Below are 20,081 nucleotides of genomic sequence, written 5' to 3' on the forward strand. Positions count from 1 at the left end.
TTTTAGAGTTGCAACAAATGCATTCGTTCAATCTAGAACAAATAATTAGTAAGGTAATGGGACCCTCATCTGGGATGTTAAAAAATGCCATTTCACATGCTCTGCAGGTTTAGAAGAGTGGAACAGGAGCTATGTTCTTGCAAGAGACTGCTTCAGAGCTCAGCCGGAGTGTTGCTGAACACAAGCGGAGGGAAAGGGAGGAGCAATTTGTGCTGATTTCCCTTCCCTCTAAAAGTGTTATTTGGCTGCCAGGAGTATGTCAGGGACATATTCCTGGCAGCCAAATAGTATTTGTAGAAGGAGGAGAGATCAGTGAAAATTGCTTCCCCGCCTCATGCTCAGCATGAGGAATTGCTCAGCAACATTTTGGCGAAGCTCTGAAGCAGCCTCTTCGGGGAATGTAGTTCCTGTTCTGCCCTTCTGTGAAACATGCGAACCACTGATCCAGTTCCGTGGCTGTTAGGATTAGCATGCAAATCGATTCATCATTCATTATTTCTGTTTCTTAAATGTGAGAAGTACTGATTGCACCATTCCAGTAATTGAGGTTAGTGTGGGGCTTCTGGTACACACACACACACACACACACACACACACACACACACACACACACACACACTCATCTTCCCACTACTAGAAGATGTCCGGGGGAGAGGACAGTCCCACATTTGAGCAGGCATCTGCTCGAAGAAAGTTAAATCTGCAGTTCCTACCAGCTCATTTGGAATATACTACCTGCTTGAAATAAGAGCCTTCTCCATCTCTGAAGACTTTTAAGAAGTCTCTAAAAACTTGTTTTTTCATCCACGCTTTTTAACTGTACTGTGGCTTTAAATTGTTTTAAGGTTTCAAATTGTTTTATGTTGTTGTAATCTGTCCAGAAACGGAAATTTGGGGTGCTCTACAAATTTGAAAAATAAATAAATAAAATGTCTGCTTAACTTTCCCATTTGAATCAGTGGAATCTAAGTGCTTAACTTTATCTAGGCTAATTTCCTTCTCACTGTTCAGGCCGTGAGGCTATTCTCACAACCAGATGAAACCAGGCTAAGGGAGCCTAGCCCAGTTTCTCCTGGTCATGTGCTGCAATGGGAGCTGCACGGCTCCTGGCAGCAAGCCTCCCTAAATGCCCGTCCCCTTAAACAGGGTTAGCAGAGCAAGCGTTTCACTAACCCTGTTTACTGGATTGTATGTCGCCGCTGCGCGCCTCTGCACTACGGTGATTCACAAGGAGACCCCTGACCAGGAGGCTACAACAAGTACCCCGGCTTCGGGGGGCTCCGCAGAATGCCCCGTGCACTTGCGTGGGGCACCTTGGGACTTCTGGGGGCTAGGAGGCCCCCAATCCTCGGCCACCCAGGGCTAGCTCCTTGCTTACACCCGCTTTCCCCGTAAACCCCCACACTGCTCGTGTGGGAAGCCTTAGTGGGTTGTACCCTAAGGTGTCATTCCATGAAAAAACATTGGGAGGATAATTTTTACTGATCTTCCTCATGCCATTTTGCATCAGAGAGTCCCTCAGGAACCAACTTTCAGTCCTTGGGAGCCAATTTTCAGGAGGTATAAGGAGCTGCAGAGGAAAAGAGAAATGGTGAAAATCACCACTCCTTCTTATACAAACAAGTTCTTTCCTTTGCAGAATGATATCTTGAGATACAATCCATTATGATTTGAATGTCAATTTTAATTAATGCATTACCCATCATGTTGCTAATGCTAATGTTGTTTTCCAAATCTTAGATTGTTTTCCCTAAGTTTACAACTCCAGCTGCTTGTTAATACATCCACCCCCGTCAGGTTTTGTTTTTTGTTGTTGTTTTTTGCAGATTTGTGTAAAATAAAAATCTACAATTCATATTGTAATGTTCCCATGTTTATTGTAAGCCTCCATGAACAGTTTCTGAGAAAGGCAGTTTTTAAAAAATAAGTAAGTAAGGAATAGGTTAGTGGTTGACATTTTGTCTAAATTACTCTACAACGGGTCCATTAAGATTAATATGACTATCTTGTCCATTAATTTCAGTGCAAGTACCGTTGAGTAATTTAGTCTGTGTGTCAATCAGTGACCAACGCTGGGAGTAGTGGTCCACGGCACTGCTACCATCTGCCAATATGCGGTGCTAGTTTCTGCGCTGGTGTACCTGCTGTCCTCAGCGTGGGCACTTCACAAAAACACAAATACTTTTCAGAACTTGCTCACGCTCCAGAAGTAATCTTTTAGAATGGACCCTCAGCAATATGTTTGAAGTCTAACATAGCACATGAGTGAACTCTGAAAAGTACTTGCACTCTTGCACAAATGCATCTATGCTGTGTGTAGCAGGCATGCCAATTTTAGGTATTAACCGGTTCTAATATGAACCATTCATAATATGAATTCATTCTGGTTCAGCAGTTTGAGTGAAGCACTGGGTGATAGGGATGTGCCCAGAACTGGTTCCGTGCACTCCTGGGAGGCCAGGGGGTTTTCTTTAAGGGGCAGGGGAGGCTCTGCCTACCTGCCAGCCCCCGCCCCGCTGGCGCTCTCATAAAAAGTGGGCGTGTGGGACTGCAGCGTCCCTCTCCGCTCCCCAGTCAGCGTCACCATGGAGGTGGCCAATCTGTGCACATCCCTCTAGGGTGAGGGAGTGAGCAGCACCTTTAAAAGTGAGTAGATCCGGTCCTTACCTGCATGACTACCGCTCCATGCAGCTGCGACACTCTCCCCCCCCCCCCCCGCGCCGCAACCCACGTGCATTACCAGCACACACATGGCCTCCGCAAGAGAACGGGGAGCAGATCCAGCAGCCACAGAAAAAAAATCCCATGAACTATATTCCAATCAAGTGCCAGAAAAAGGTCAGGCAAAGAGAAATAGTTGGACACCTAAAAACTAGTAGTGTAACAGCCCCCCTACCCCAACCCCATAAACAATACTGTGGCAGGTATTCTGAATTCTGAGTGCCACAATGGGAAAAATAATTCATCAGGGTATAGTACAATACCATACCAAGTAGTAGTTTGAAATTGGTTTTTGCATGTCATAATTTTTTAAAAATTTTAATTTTTTAAAAATTAAATTAAGTTAAAAGTAAAATTAATTTTTTTCATTATTTTTTTTAAAAATTATGTTTTCTTGGACAAAAAATCAGATTATGAATTAAGGATGCTTTCATTAAATTATGCATATTACCTGTCTGCCAGAGTTGTAAAATGTAAACATAAAAATTCTATCTAGAGCAGGCTGGGCAATGATAATTGAATAATGTCATATGCTTCAGGGTATAAATCTACATTTTAAATTTAGATGGGTTCTAATAATAATGCTTAATAATTATAGTCAGATAATTAATATATGCTTGTTTTGTACTTAAATGCTATTTTCCCAGTATCCTTTTTTAATCACATAATAGATAAATAGATTTTGCATTTCAAAGAACAGGTAAATGAAGTAAAGAAGAGTTTATGACTCTCTCTCTCCCTACCCAGGCAGCATATATTGTACTCTGTATTTCTTCTGTTTCTCAGCTCTCATTGTTGTGGGGGGCAGGGACCCATTTTTATAACCATGGTTCTTGTAGAATCACTATACAAATGAAACAAATGTTTTAGGTCACTCTGCTCGCATTGGAATTTTGCATATTTTAGGTCTGTAACCTGTAATCACGTGGGTGTATCTACATGCCAATTGTGTGTGAAACAAGACAGGTTTCTAAACTGGTAAAGCAAAAAAAAAAAAAGTTTAAAAAAGCAAATGACATGTATTGCTACATTCAGCTGTCAAACAGAAAATGCTGTGGCACCTTTGAGACTAGGAGATATATTGTGATAATGGATTTCATAGGCTCTGGTTTCTAGGCTCAAGCTTTGACAGGATCAGAAGTTTTTTTTAAAATGTGGCTGCTAGTGTTGTGTTTGGCCACCAGAGGTCTCCTCTACCCTTCTGTAAGAAAATGCAGACCATAATTCAGATTTCATCCCACACAAAAAAGAATGACACAAGTAAAGTGTGATGTCACTATTTCCTGAAAATTCCTATGCAGGCATGCAGCTTTGCCTGAATTACTTGTTCTCTTGCACGTCTTTTTAATCGTGGTTGGAGCACTAATATCTCTCATACCAACTTCCCATCCTGTGTGCCCACTGGATTTCTGGCCTGTATGTGGCCAGGTAAAACTAACTCCAGCAATCCTGCCTTTCTGTAGTAGTCTAGCAGGTTCCCCTTTCTTCTGAAAATATCAGTCTAAAACCTCTCTTGGATGTGACTGTGCAGATCAAATCTAAGAAATTTTTCTGTAATCCTGGATTATTAATGAAGGATGGTGGTGTCATAATGAAAGTAGGTGATGGTAGTCCCTTGGCCTAATATTTCATTCCTCATCGCGGATCCAAATCTTATGTAAGGTATTATTTACTCACATTAGCATTTTGTTATTCTTGGCATTCTCATTTCTCTTTTTCTGCATTACCCTTTCTTTTTTCCATGCCCTCTATTGTGTCCTTCATTTTGCAAATGAGATTGTAAGCTATGTGGGACAGGGACCAGTGTTCTCTCGAATATTTTTCCTTCTGTGTGCAGAATGAGTTTTGTTCTGGGCATCAGTATCAAGGCAGTATATGCGCACATGCATTCAGAGTGGGGCCTTCCTGATTCAAACTGAGCAGAATCTAAAATTAACTGAGCGGACATCAGAAAATGTGTGAGCATGTGCAGATTCACATGCCTTAGAGGGAACATTGACAGGTACCGCTTGTTTTTGGTTACACTATTCTGTAAAGCACTGTGTACATTGAAACTGCTTTATATATAATGAATAATAATGCTGATACTAGCTGGATGTTGAGTAAGTAAGTTAAAATACTCTTCTTCTCCTTTGTCTAAGAGGGATATGCTTTATCATGGCATATACTTTATCAGCAAGTTGTCTGCATGCAGGTGCATCGTTGTACAGGTTTTCTTTCCCTCTTCATATGAAATGGTTATGGTTGTAAACTTGTGCATAGTTAAATGCTATTGCTATTTAAACAGCCTAACTTTAAATTATTGCAGTCTATGAGACCATGGATCTCTCTCTCACCATTAATATTTATTTTTAATATGGTTGCCATGCTTAATCTGGTTAAGCACAATTTTGAAGTATCTAATATAACACTTAAATAGCTAGTAGCTTGCCCAAGGCAATGCACGTCCTTTCTCTAAGCAAGCTGAAGTTTTATTTCAAAATTATTCAGATAATTTCCAATTAGGTACAATCCTATGCACACTTACTACTGAATTTACTAAACTTAACAGGATTTCTGAATAGACATGTGTAGAATTGTGCTGCATAGGTATGTGTATACAGAAATGTTTTGCATTTCTATGAAAAATTGGAAGAGATGAAGAATTTCCTGTCGTGCATTAAAAATGTGACTATGTATCTCATCATCAGCTTTAGTGTAGGCAACCTTACAGTGACACACTCAAGAAGTTTCTAGAAACTGGAATAATCACCAATATCATTTTTTGTAAAGCAGAATGCACTTCCCTCTGCCTATTCTAACATAGCCTATTGATTTTTCTTTTTGAAGGCTGGATTCTTTTTGAAATCCATCAGTATCTTCTCCTTTGGGTGTCGTAAGTTGTGTATAATTTTGTAGTGAACACATGCTAAGAAGAAAAAATGCTTTGCTATTAGTTTTCATCATAGTTCTCCTTAGAAAGGGACATTTCTAGACTTTGTTTTTGTGTTGTTCAGGAGAAGTAGGTTTTGACACAGTTTAAATTGTGATTTGGAGTGGTCTCTGAGGGCATGTACATTACCCATTCTAGGTAATGGTCAGGCATGTTTCAGTGCAGTTGGTTCTATGTGCACCTGGCTGAGAGCCAGGGAAATAGTTAAATGTCTCTATGAGGATCCCCTCCCATATACACAAGGAAGATGAATTCAGTACTAAGCTTTTGGTACTTTCTAATCAGAAATTCCCCCTTCCAATCAGTCAAGACTCTGAATCTAAATTTCTGTCCTTAACGTGGAAGTGTCAACAAGAGTTACCCTTCCCTTGGGAAACCTTACACATTCTACCTTACATATTAAATTTGAGTTTGATAGTATCAGAAGGTATAGCACCTTCTATCTATGGTGAATGGTAAAACTGTGTGCTGTTTGAGTGTGCAAGCAATACAACTCTCTAAAAATTGTGTCTTTTACAGCACTGTGCAATGACAAATGACATTAATATATATCCATCCATGTTTGTATTTATAATAGCATCCATTAGCCAAGCAGCAAAAATTATCTGAGCAGGCTGTCATCCTGACTAAAGAAGCCCCAGTGCAGCAAGACTAACACCACTTCCAGACTACCTGCACTAGCACACTGTGGGGGTGATTTTTGACAACCTCCTCTCCCCCAGGAAGCCCTTTGTACTATCCGAAGTGTGTCCCTGAGGGCTGCACATAACACAGGGACATATGTTTGGGTGGCACAAAAGGCTGCCTGGGGAAGCAAAGGTAATCAAGAATTGCCCATTTCCTGGTACAGTTAGTCTGGAAGTTGCTGTTCTGCACCAGTTCTTCCTTAGTCTGAATGTCAGATACTGTGCTGGACAGTGCAAACTAATAGTACTTTTCAAAAGGCTGCCTGGGGAAGCAAAGGTAATCAAGAATTGCCCATTTCCTGGTGCAGTTAGTCTGGAAGTTGCTGTTCTGCACCAGTTCTTCCTTAGTCTGAATGTCAGATACTGTGCTGGACAGTGCAAACTAATAGTACTTTTCACTTTTTAACCATAACAATTTCTCCTCTCTTTTCAGAGGAGAGTAAAGATTTGACACTTTCTATGTGCCTTCAATGATTAGATCATGCATGTTATTCTTGCTGTGAGTTTAGGGTTTTTGTATTTTCCTTTTTGTTTATTCTGATGCTCTGTTTTGATTGGCTTGCTTTTTCTGCTGCTTGCTATTTCTGTGCTGTTTGAGTGTTGTGTTTTGGACATTTTTGTCTGAATTGAGTTGTGTTAAATGGGAATTTTAAAATTTGTTTGCACTGTAAGCTGTCTTGGGAGTTATTGCGGCTCAAATGTGCTCTATAAACAGTAAACAAATAATGCTTTGATGTGTTCTTGAAGGCAAGTTTGCGCCAAGCTTATCAAGTTCAAAATCCATTGTTAAAAATACACTCATGGACAAATGTGTTGGTACCCCTCCACACACAAAAAAAGAACCCACAATTGTTTCTGAAATAACTTGAAACTGACAAAAGTAACTGGCACCTATCATTGTTTATTCCACATTTTAACAAAAATCAGACTTTGCTTTAGAGTTTTGATGCAACAGAATATTTCAAATAATAACTCTGTAGAAAAGTCTCTGTGGAGACTTCTGTGGAAAGAACTGAAAAATGCAGTCTGGAGAAGGCACCCTTCAAACCTGACACTGCTGGAGCAGTTTGCTCAGGAAGAGTGGGCCAAACCACCTGTTGATAGGTGCAGAAGTCTCATTGAGAGCTACAGGAATTGCTTATTTGCAGTGATTGCCTCTAAAGGTTGTGCAACAAAATATTAGGTTAAGGGTCCCATCATTTTTGTCCATGCCATTTTCATTTGTGTTATTATTTGAAATATTCTGTTGCATCAAAACTCTAAAGCAAAGTCTGATTTTTGTTAAATGTGGAATAAACAATGTGGAATAAACCAATTACTTTTGTCAGTTTCTGGTTATTTCAGAGACAATTGCGGGTTCTTCTTTTTTCATGGAGCAGTACCAACACATTTGTCCACGTGTGTAGGTACATAGGGAGCTGCCTTATACCAAGTCAGACCATCTAGCTCAGTATTGGCTACTCTGACTGGCAACGGCTCGCCAGGGTTTCAGGTAGGGATTTTCTCCAGCCCTACCTGGAGATGCCAGGGATTGAACCTTTACTGATTGATTAATTAAATAAATTAATTCTCTGTGTAAACCGCTTTGGAAACTTTTGTTGAAAAGCAGTATATAAATATTTGTTGTTGTTCTTAGCTTTTGCATATACAGGAGGACCTTGATATTTGCAGATTTATTATCTGCAGAGTGTGACTAAGGGGGAGCAGCAAAGCATTGTAGGGAGTCGTGCTCCCCGCATTTCCCCCACAATTTTTTGGCGATTTTCCTGATGACCAAGAACCTAACCCCTGTGACCCCACAACCCCCAGTGACTCGATATTCACAGTTTCTGTGTCTGCAGTTGCAGCCACAAATGGAACCCCATGAATATTGAGGTCCTCCTGTATAGCAGATGCTCTACTACTGAGCTGCATCCCCATCCCCTAAGTTACATTGCCATTCCCATAGTATAGTTTTATGTTATATCATAGTGATGCTCAACTGCCTACACTGCTTTGGGAACCTAAGACAACGCCTGCAGTGTTGCCCAAGAGTGCTCTTGTGCTAATACATAAAATCACCCAATTGCACGTGAAGTGTGATTTTATGTAATAGCGCAAGAGCACTTTCGTGCTACACCGAGGGCAGTGGTTTAGACGCCCACGGCAATACAGGTGATTGTGAAATGCACATACTACTCTGTGCAGAATGGCAGCCAATACTTATTAGTTGCATGTGTGTGTGTGTGTGTGTGTGTGTATACACACACACAGAGTTTATATGTATGTGTGTGATGTAGTTCTCAAAATATTTTGATTAATGGTTGAGCAGGAGCTCTTAAGGTTGCAGACTTATGTACTAGTGGAAGAGCACTTTTGGATTCAAGTCTTTGTATTTTGCACAGTGCTTTAAACTACATTTGATTAGACCCACATAATACATTTTACTTGTTTCCTTAATGTTATAAGATATATTCCCCATAATGTAATGAAAGTTCATACTTTAGTACCTAATTAGGTACTAAATCCATTGTATACAAATTGTGTCTCCCCCCCCCCCGGCTGAATTTTGAGGCACATACAAGTAAGTTCATCAGTCTGAACATGAACAAATACATAAAAACATAAGAATAGCCCTACTGGATCAGGCCCAAGGCCCATCTAGTCCAGCATCCTGTTTCACACAGTGGCTCAACAGATGCATCCTGCCTCTGAGGCTGGAGGTGGCCTATAGTCCTCTAGTAGCCGTTGAAGTTATCCATGAAGTTATCCAAACCCCTCTTAAAGCCATCCAGGTTGTTGACTGTCACCAAATATTGTGGCAGAGTTGATTATGCATTGTGTGCAAAAGTGCTTCCTTTTGTTGGTCTTAAATTTCTTGGCAATCAATTTCAGGGGTTGACCCCAGGTTCTAGTGTTATGCAAGAGAGAGAGAAAATTAAACCTTCTCCACACCATGCATGATTTTATAGACCTCTATCATGTCTACCCACAGTTGTCTTTTTTCTGAACTAAAAAGCCCCAGATGTTGTAGCCTTGGCTCATAAGGAAAGTGCTCTAGGCCCCTGATCATCTTGGTTGCCCTTTTCTGCACCTTTTCCAGGTCCCTATCCCCTTCTGTTTTATCTGAATCTTTTACACCCTTACACCTTAAGGGATGGTATTTGCCAAACAGGATACTGCCCAGCTCCTGTCACTATTCCCCAGGTGTCATTTTAAAAGCTGTTCTGTGACCTTTTTATTTTAAGTGCCAGCTTAAATACCTTGTTTCAGGTGCAGCCTGTACCTTTTGTACAGGCTTTGCTTGCCCCCAAATGTATCCCAGTGCCTAACAAATCTAAACCCCTCCTCCCAGTACCAACATCTCATCCACACATTGAAACCCCTCAGCTCTGCCTGTCTACCTGTGCATTGAACAGATAGCATTTCTGAGAATGCCACCTTGGGGATCCTGGACTTCGATACACTACCTTTCAGCCTAAATTTGGCTTCCAGGACCTTCTGAATAAATAAATAATAATAATTTCCCCAACATTATTGGTGCCAATGTGCACCACAACAGCTGGTTCCTTCCAATCACTGCCTAACAGCCTATCTAGACATGTGTGATGTTTTCACCAGGCAGGCAAGTCATCATGCAGTCTACATGTCGGTCTCATCAGACCCATCTCTCTATACCTGATTGAATCACCCACTGCAAGGAGGCCCCCACCCCCCAGAGGAGTATCCCCTGTGCAAGAAGATATGAGCTCATCATCAATGGAAGGGGTCCCTTCTAAAAGAGCATTTCCTTCTTTCTCAGACTGATGTCCTCCCCTGAGACTTTCATTCTCCCTAACAGCAGAGGAGCTATCAGTCTTGGAGTAGGATGCCTCTACCACATCCCTGAAGGTCTCATCCACATACCTCTCTGTCTCTCTGAGCATCTCAAGATCCACCACCCTGGTCTCAAGGGAACAAAATTTTTCTTTGAGAGCCAGGAGCTCCTTGCACCAAGCACACCTCCATGACTTCTGCCCATGGAGCAAGTAGTCATTCATGTGACACTCTGTGCAATACACTGGGAAGTGCCCCTTGCCCTGCTGGCTTTCTATCTTCATAACTGTTTTTGTTAGCTGTTTAGAGTATTTGGAAATTGTTTATTAGAAAGTTAGGTCTTAGCTGTATTGGTAATCTATTTAGCAGTTTAAACTTCCTTTTCCAAGAATATGAAGGAGGGAGTAGGACTTACCTTCTCTTCCCACTGGGCTCCTTGCGATCAAGGGGACTCATCAGGCTCCCCCACACACTTCCCCACCTAACTCCATGCAAAACTCCAGTGCCCTGTATGCTATCCCTGTTCATTAAGCTCTCTGGCCTTCACCTCTTATATAAAGAGTAGGCTTCAAACTGAAACAAGGATGTGACCAGCTGTGACTCACTACATCCCTAGCTGACTCCTCCTTCTGTCCCTCTCCAGGCAACTAAATGCCACAGAGCACACACACACCCCGCCGCCCGCCCGAAGCAATCCCTGGCAAATGCCCTTGCAAAAATAAACAAACACACACACCACTGGGACTTCTCGCTTAAAGAGAAACCAGCCCCGTAAAATCTCGCCTCCTCCTGTTAGTTTGGTTGGAGAAAAAGCGGTTGTTGTTGTTTTGTGTAGAAAAGCTTGCTTACCTCCCCGAATCTGCTTGTGTTCTTCCCAGAGTAGGCTTCAAATCTAAACCAAACTAAGGTTTTAAACTGATATATATTTACCTGGGAGTAAGCCACATTAGAAAGCAATGATACCTACTCCTGAGTAAAAAGAAATAGGATTGAGATGTTATTATTATAAACTGTACAAGGTTTTTGAAAACTGGGACACTAGAGGGCAGGCTAAAACTTAATTTAATAATGTAGGTAGTAAACTAGAATATCGTTAAATTACTATAAGATGTAAAGTGCATTGCTGCATGACTAGAATAAGCAAGGTTTGTATTTTTATGGTTTTAGTTAAAAAAACAAAAGCAAATATGTTTGCCCTCTGTTCATTTCTAAATAAAATAAACCACTGTAAACTGAAGCCATTTAGTTCACTCGCCCCCAGAAAAAAATTCAGGGAGTGTAATTTCACTTGTCAAGAGAGCCTGAACTCATCTGTTTCATGTGGAATGATGCTGTTTGCATGTCAGGTGTCACTCTTCTTAATGAGAAGAAATCATAACAGGAGGTATGATGGGACTTAAGATGCAAACCACTGAAAATGGTGTTAGGGACTTTATTTGCCCTCTGAAATTAATTGAAGGACTTCTTATGTGTTCAGTCAGTTGCCAGATTTAAAAATATGTTATTTTGGGTTGTTCGTTTTGTCATCTTCAACAGCTTGAAATGTTTGGTTTTAATTGTATTTTTGAAATAAATCTAGCCACATCAAAAGCTAAGCCCTTCAAATTCTGAAACCAAAAGTTAAATAAAGATCCAAACATTAATATTAAGCTTTCCGTAGTTTCCAAACCAGTCTCACTACCACTTTTTTGGAATGTTTACAGTTGACAATAATCTAAGCAAAATGATGTTTCTGTCTACATTCTCATTAAAGTGGAAGATGAATAATAACTCAAACTTGTTCTTAGGCTTCCCAAGGCTGTTTATTTGTTTCAAAGTTCTTTTTCCTAAGAACAGACTTATTAATAAAATATGATAATGGAAATTGATCTTCCTACTGTGTCCCAGGATCATAAAAGGAACACTGATTTATTGTATGTTACTTCAGAATATTAAAAGAAGCTGTACAGCTGGTACTTGTGTGTGAAAAGGACTCATTTAGCAAAATTAGACTTATGCAAGGAAACATCTGATTAAACTGATGAATATAACAAATGATTGTACTGGCTTTTGGCATCACTCTGCAACTCAGAAACTATTAGCCAGTTATGACATATTAGGTTCTATTCATAAGAACTCCAGAGTGAACTCTGGAAAGGATACTCTTAATTTAATTTTTGGGAACCCTTCCATAACTATGCTGTATTTGCTCTTCAAATATTTATCTAGTAAGTGTATTTTAATCTTGCTCAGAAACTGACTTGATTGTCCAGATGGATTATGTATACTACTAGAGTATATGGATGGATTACTAGTATACTACTACTGTTGTGTAATCCTCTTGATTTTCCTGGACCTCCTGGTAGCTTTTGATACCATTGAGCTTACTGTCCTTAAGTGGCTATGTGGGGTCATAAAATGTGTTGATTTGACATCTACCAGCCGGGCTGCTTCCAGAAAATGGTGATTGGGGTTTAGTACTTGACATTTATGCTATAGTGGCTCACGGGGATCTATCCTGTTTTGCCTACTTTTATACATTGCACTGAGCCTGGTAGGAGAAATCATCCAGAGGTTTGAGTTGATGGGTCACCAATATGCTGATGACAGTCAGATCTACTTCTCTTCTAACATCTAATTCAGGTGTGGCAGTGGAATTGATGAATTGCTGCCTGGATTCTGTGATGGGCTGGATGAGGGCTAATGAATTGAATCTCAGTCCTAACAAGATTGAAATTCTGTAGGTTGAGTATTCTTTTTTCTAAGAAAATCAGGATCAACCTGCTTTTTTAGATGGTGTTGTGATTCTAATGGTGGGGGGGACACTCATAGTTACGGTGACAAAAGTGGGTAAGAAGACCCTCCCTGGCTCTCTCTCTCTCTCTCTCTCTCTCTCTCTCTCTCTCTCTCTCTCTCTCTCTCACACACACACACACACACACACACTCTCTCTCTCTCTCACACACACACCCTTTAGCCACTTATGGTTCCAGTCGCATTGTGTGAAAAGGGAAGCACTGTAACCATCATGGTAGGTGCTTCCGTGATCAGCAGACTGGAGTTTGGTAGGTTTGCGTGACATGATCTTGACATATCGGAACTTTCACTGGAAGTAGAAGCAGCATGTGTCTGTGGGTTGTGGTACCTTGTACCTACCTGAGATGCCATGTTATGTGTGAATCCTGCCTTTATGTACAGCAAAGAATCCTAGCTTAAGGCAAGCAGAAGCAGCTCTTCCCTGTCTCTAATATGTAAAAAGACATGAAAGGAACCTAACATTACTTCCTGCCTGCAGTAAAGGAGAAGGAGCAGTGACTGATGGGACTAGTAGTCTTCCTCCTTGAAGTCATGGGGAAAGACTACATGTCCTAACAGCCACACTTTTCCTTCTTCATGGATAAGAGGAAGTTAATTTTAGAAGGGAGGTTAAAAAACCCCACTCCTGCCAAGTCTTTTAACACATTAGGGGTGTATCTCCATGGGGACCAGTGCACAATGCCTAGTGGGGGAAGGAATTGCTTAAGGCTGGGGCAAGCTAGCAAAGAGGTTAATTTTCTGAACCTCAGAATTAGCCAATTTCCCCCTGATTTTGGCGGGAAGAAATTGGATTACTTTCAAGCAATTCTGAAAGTAGAAGGGGGCTATCATAATTAATAAGAAAACCCATCATATGTAATAAGAAAATTAGCTCTTTGGTATATACCAGCCTACCCATAGACATGGCCAAGTGATAATAGCTATTTTAGATCTGAATTCATAATTTTAGTAGTGTTTTTATTGTTATTGCTATTACTATTAATAATAATAATGATGATGATGATGATGATATTTCACATGTATTTTTAAATATGTTCCATTGGATAGTAGGAGTAACATTTATAAAATGTTTCATGAACATTTTAAAAAGACTGTACATTATAAAAAGAATGTTTTATGCAAATTATAAAATTATTGAATAATGTTTATATGTGTGTGTGTGTATATGTGTGTGTGTGTGTGTGTGTGTGTGTGTATATATATATATATATATATATATATATATATATATATATATATAGGGACTAACTAAAACCTGCTTTGAAATGTATTAGGTAGAGTTGGTGTGCACACAGTTGTGATCTAGGTTGTTATTTCAGTTGCTATTAATTTAAAAATGGGGGGCAGGTGCTATTGTTTTAAACAAAGCAAAAGTCTTTTTTTATTACTAAACAAGTAGGAAAGTGTTCTAGAACATTGGACTTGAGATATTCTAGATCACAATGTGCAGGGTAGTGAGGGTTCCTGTATGTTTACTTGACTAGATTCCTTCAGACAGCAACAGATCAAGGCCTGCTGATCATGCTTCATCAGTAATGATATGATCTACTCAGGGGCAGATTATGTAAGTTTTAAAACCAATTAAACTGAAATATAAGAGATCAATATACTGTTGTAGCATTAGTATTTCTAGGAGCAATTGAGTATGTCCTTTGGTGAATACTTCCCATCGGAGAGTTGTGACTGGCTATGCTCTTTTTAAGAACAGGGTTGTCAAAAATTCTTAACTACTATAAGTTCTCTGTCTGTCCACTCAAAAGATTCAAACTGAAGATTTAAGACTGTCATATATAAATGTACCAATATGCAATTATATGTATCCATTTCTATGGTGTCATACTGATAATATCATTGGTGTAAATGCCTCCTTCACAAAACTGAGTGGGGAAGAGTACAAAAAGGGTGTCCAGTTTTCCAAAATGTGTATTCAGAACAGTGTAGCTCAAGAGATTTAGAGGTGTATATGTGACAAAGATATTTCAGATGCACAAAATAATTTATATTTGGTTTGAGGATATCTATGTTCAGATTTTGTACATCCTCTTTAGATGGTTTGAGTCTTAGCAAATTTGGTATTCTTTGTAATAATAAATAAGAATTATAATGAGTTCTGCACAATAAGAGGAGCTCAGAAATGATTGCTGCAACTGACAAGTGGATTCTGAGCAGACAAAATTCCATTGGTGAGTCTTCCTAGCACTTAAGATTCATAAATAAAAATTATTTCTACATTGCTGATATAAATTGATGTGTAGTCAAAAAATCCAATCTTTCTTTAAATGGAACCTAGTATAGACATATTAATAGAATGTTTGGTAATCAAAAGCTTCCCATTATGTATTTTATGTCAGTTCAAGTCTTCAATATCACACCTTCATATATAACATTTAAGCTTCTGAAAATGTGAAGTTAGATTGTGTTGCACTTATCTATATATTTATTTCTCCTAGGCGTACCAATTGCTAATGCCATGTGTGGTAGCTCTCGCGAGAGTTCGCGAGCAGCTGCTGGACTAACAATGGGGACGGGAAGAAAACGGCCCCTGGGATAAGGAGGCAGCGGCGGGCCGTCCCAGCCGCCAGGATAAGGAGGCAGCGGTGGGCTGCCCCACCCCAGCCGCCAGGATGAGGTGCCAGCAGGCTGGCCTGGCCGCAGTAGCAGGTGGCGGGCAGGAGGAGGGGATGGACCAGCTTGAAAGCTGGCCAGAAACTGCGACCAGGTGTGGCGGGGAAGCGGGCTGGGCAGGCCGGCAGAGGCGCAGATGCTCTGCACCCGGCCCAGCTAGTAAGTATAATTCCAAGCAGAATTATTCAAGTATAATTATTCAAAGAACTCAGGTGCGCCTTGAAGCATCAATATTTTTTTAGGCAGCAATATTATTATTATTGTTTACAAAGTCAGACAGGTGTTATTGACTGGTTTGTTTTATCCAGACATTGAGTCCTTCCCAAGGACCTGGGATGGCTGAATTTTATTCTCAGTGTTGTTTCTGTTATTATAGATATCGTCGCAGAATATAGGCTGTTCCCAGTAAAGTTGCTTTTTGTAATTGGCTGATGGTGATTTCTGTGGCCCCTATGGTGTTGAGGTGCTCTTCAGGTTGTTTTGGAATTGCACCCAGGGCACCAGTGACCACTGGGATTATTTTGGTCTTTTTCTGCCACAGCCTTTCCATTTCAATTTGTAGATCTTTGTATTTGGTGATTTTTTCTATTGCTTTTTCTTCTATTCTGCTATCCCCTGGTATTGCTATGTCGATTATTTTCACTTGGTTTTCTTTCTTCTCGACTACAGTTATATCTGGTGTATTGTGTGGCAGATGTTTGTTTGTAGTCGGAAGTCCCATAATATTTTTACATCTTCATTTTCTACCACTTTTTCATTTGTATGGTCCCACCAATTTTTGGCTACAGGTAGCTTGTATTTTTTGCAGATGTTCCAGTGTACCATCCCTGCTACTTTGTCATGTCTTTGTTTGTAGTCAGTCTGTGTGATCTTTTCACAACAGCTGATTAGGTGGTCCACTGTTTCATCTGTTGTTGTTGTTGTTGTTGTTATTATTATTCTGCAGTTCAACAAAAAGTTCTCAATGTGGTTTACATAGAAAAATAATAAGGAAAAAATAGTTAATTGTCCCCAAAGGGCTCACGGTCTAAAAAGGGATAGAAGGGTAGACACCACCATCATTGGATGGATGCTGTGCTAGCACTGAAGAGGACCAGTTGCTCTCTCCCTGATAAGAATAAGAGAATCACTACTTTGAAAGATCCCTCCTTGCCTAGTTAGCAGAGTGGGGGGGGGGACAAAAAACAAAACTTCAGCACATAATTTTAGGTTATCAAGTATATTGTTGTACAACCTTTCCCATTCTTTCAGATACAGCAACTGACAAAATGGGCTCCAGCCCACAAAAGTTTACATTTTAACAAATGTTTATGCATTAAAGATGCCACAGGACTCATTTTTCACCCCCACTCCCCCTTCTAAACTAAAACAAACACAATTACCCTGATGGAATTTCAGGTGCACCAATGAAATAGTCTAAAAAATATTCCACAACATTTCTTGCAGTGTTTAAAAGGGGTGTAAGTCTCAGACTACACACACTAGTTGGGACTGTAGAATTGTTTGGACTAGCCTAATATGGTATTGAAATAGGGCCTGATTGGGAATCATGTTTAACACTTGTACTTGTAAATATTTTATACTTTTTTGTAACAGGTGTTGGAAAGGAAAGGTGAAACACTAGTAGCCCTTTACATGGCAGTCCTGATTAAATATATAGGAACCTTCAAGCAACTTTTTTTAGGGATGGTAATGATCTGAAAACTTTCATATCGAATAGTGTTGTTATACTTGTGTATGGATAATTATTATCACAACCAAACTTCGTTGCTTTCATCTAGTTGGCACTTGGCATAGATCGTACTGCTAGTTCTGTCTGCCCATTTGAGCCATTTGAACCTGTGATCAGATGTCTGTACACTCATGTATACACTGTACACTCATACATATTTTTGTATGAATGACTGTATTGTATGAATGAGCTGCATTGTATTAACTTCACAGCAACTTAGTGTCTTACAATAGGATTTATTTCAAAATTGGCAATTCTGTTGGATTCATTTCATTTAATGGGTGTTCCATAGAATTAATTTCAACATGTAAAGATATTCTAACTAAAAATGTGTATTGCTTTGATGCTAGCTTTGGAGTTGCTTGCAACCTGCCAAAGAGGAGGATTGGGGCTGAAAGAATGAGCGAAGTGTGGGTTTATAGAGCCTAAGTTGTAATCAAGCACAATATGTGAGATGTTGCTGCTTATGTAGTATGCAAGTTAAGTTAAGATGGGCGCGTTAATGTACAGTCTCCATGTTTTTTAGAACAAGTGGATGGTAAGAACCTTAATTCTCCTCTAAACCAAAGGGTTTTTGATTCTAGAAAGTCTTAGTCTGCTCTGATGAATCAGGAATGTTCCGTGTTCATTAATGCAGCTTAACATAATAGCATGATATCCTGTACACAGAAAAAGTGCTTTTTGTGGCGGTCATGTGGGTGGATATCAAATGCTGGTTGCTTTCAGTGATTTTGTGCACAGCTTTTCTAGCCTTTATTATCATCACTATTATTATGTTGTCATTTGTGGTTAACAGGGAAATTCACTCTGAGAATTTAATAGCATATTATGTCAAGCTTATTATTAATATTAAGTGTCTACAGTTGCTGTGGAAGTGTCTGTTGGATATTCATTTTCTGGCTGGCAAAAGTTTTTAGAAGACTGATATTGTTTTAGTTGCCTTTGTTAGGTCTGGATTCTGTGAAGCTAAATTAGCTGTATATGTTTCTTACATATGTATCCCACTGTTCAGGCCTTCAGACACTCTCAAGGTAATTTAAAATCAAATAATAAAGCAGAACAGCCATAAGAAAAACTATGTGATAAATTATCTAAAACAGCAATAAAAATGACATATAAAGTCAGCAGAAGGAGATCTTTGTCACTTCATACGTTTAGAAGGCTGGTGACACAGGAACCTTTTCTTCAGCCTTCTGCAAAATTCCAGCAAGCCCAATAAGCTTCCTTTTGGAAGGAATTCCATAGGTGCCGCTACTAAAAAATGCCCTGATCCTTGTGATCATACTTGCTTCTGATTATTTAGATATTCTTGGAGTCAGACCTCACTTGAAGCCCTTAACAAAGTGGTGTTCATATAGAAATAGATGCACCCTAATCTACTTATTATATAATTGATTTTCAATCTAACTTTTATGTGATAACATATTGAAACACCAAAGAAAAAGACAGTATCATATTGATATGGCACCTTGGAGCAATTTCATCCACAGCTACCCCTGTTCCCCAAGGGCTTACAATATTAAGCCTTTGAAACAGATATCCAAAGAAATAAACATTGCAATAGAAATTTAAATTATCCTTTATTCCAAAAATCAACTCATGATTTATTTAGCACATTTGTATACTGCCCCAAACCGACGTTTCTGGGATTCTTCATGCTCTTTGAAATGCTGATCTTGAAACCTTGCAGCAAGTTTCCCCACTGCGCGCGCGCACGCACACACACACACACACAGAGCACCCCACTAAAGTGCCAGTTCAGTTTGGTTTGGTGTCATGATGGTCTGTTTCTTTCTTCTGGAAACAATGGTGCTGATTCTGTCTCTAATAAAATTAATGGTCCCTAGGTAATGAGGATTGCACCTTTAGAAGAAATAAAATGTATCAGAATCCTATGCTTCAGTTGTATGGACCATGATGGGCCTTGTTTCTGAACATGATGGTGCTATACAGCTCATATCCAAGATGGCTGTGCAGAGGAATACATTTACCTATTCTTATACATTTAAAAACCAAGCACATTATCTGAGGGTTTTTATTCAAGGTTAACAAATGCCAGGAGTTGTATAGTTTATTCATTTTGTCATTTTATTATTGTAATTTCTTTTTACAGACCACTAGGTGGCACCTAATAGTCATGCAGTAAAATGAGCCTGCTTTTGCTATGCTTGTTTCTAGTGCACACTGTTAACAAAGGAAATTTGTGTATCTGAAACGTTGTAGGAGAGATATTGCTTTTTAAAAAACAGCATTGCATGTTTTTCAATACTTTCTATAACCAATTTGCAGCTCTGAATTAACAGCATGGAAAATCTGAGTAGATTGATTTGTTGGTTCCTAAAAAAGAAAAAAAGAGGAGAAGTTTCACACACATTCTGCTATTATTTATGTAGTCAAATAATCATTGTTAGAAATTACATTAATATGTCATGCTTAATGAAAGCATGATTGTACGACGTTACTCTTCACTCTTTGTAACTCTCTGGGTGTTCATTGAGAAATGGAATGTAGAGTGAGTGGATTGTCCTTTGACACGGTTTGTTTACAAGGCACCCATTATGTTCATATTCTCTCTCTCTCTCTCTCTCTCTCTCTCTCTCTCTCTCGCTCTCTCGCTCTCTCGCTCTCTCGCTCTCTCGCTCTCGCTCTCTCTCGCTCTTTCTCTCGCTCTCGGTCTCTCTAACACACACTCACTCACTCACTCACTCTTACTTCCTTGATCCCATCAGTGAATGGGCTTCTCTATCACACTACCTGCCTGTGAAAGTATATCTAATTTTGTAAACTGTCCAAT

The 20,081-nt window shown here is 39.6% G+C and overlaps 1 protein-coding gene across 29 annotated transcripts in view; it reads left to right on the plus strand.

The window, feature by feature from the left end:
- Positions 1-20,081, plus strand: part of BBX (BBX high mobility group box domain containing) — a 218,417-nt gene that overhangs the window by 88,325 nt on the left and 110,011 nt on the right. For 14 of the 29 annotated variants that reach the window (XM_053311680.1, XM_053311689.1, XM_053311692.1 and 11 more), the window contains one exon: positions 14,415-14,494. The exons of the other annotated variants lie outside the window; for them this stretch is intronic. In XM_053311680.1, the coding sequence (XP_053167655.1) occupies positions 14,471-14,494 (24 nt within the window). In that variant the 5' untranslated portion in view covers positions 14,415-14,470. The remainder of the gene's footprint in view (positions 1-14,414; positions 14,495-20,081) is intronic. 29 annotated transcript variants of the gene reach the window in all.

This window comes from Hemicordylus capensis, chromosome 3 (assembly GCF_027244095.1).
Source record: "Hemicordylus capensis ecotype Gifberg chromosome 3, rHemCap1.1.pri, whole genome shotgun sequence".
Classification (NCBI taxonomy): domain Eukaryota; kingdom Metazoa; phylum Chordata; class Lepidosauria; order Squamata; family Cordylidae; genus Hemicordylus; species Hemicordylus capensis.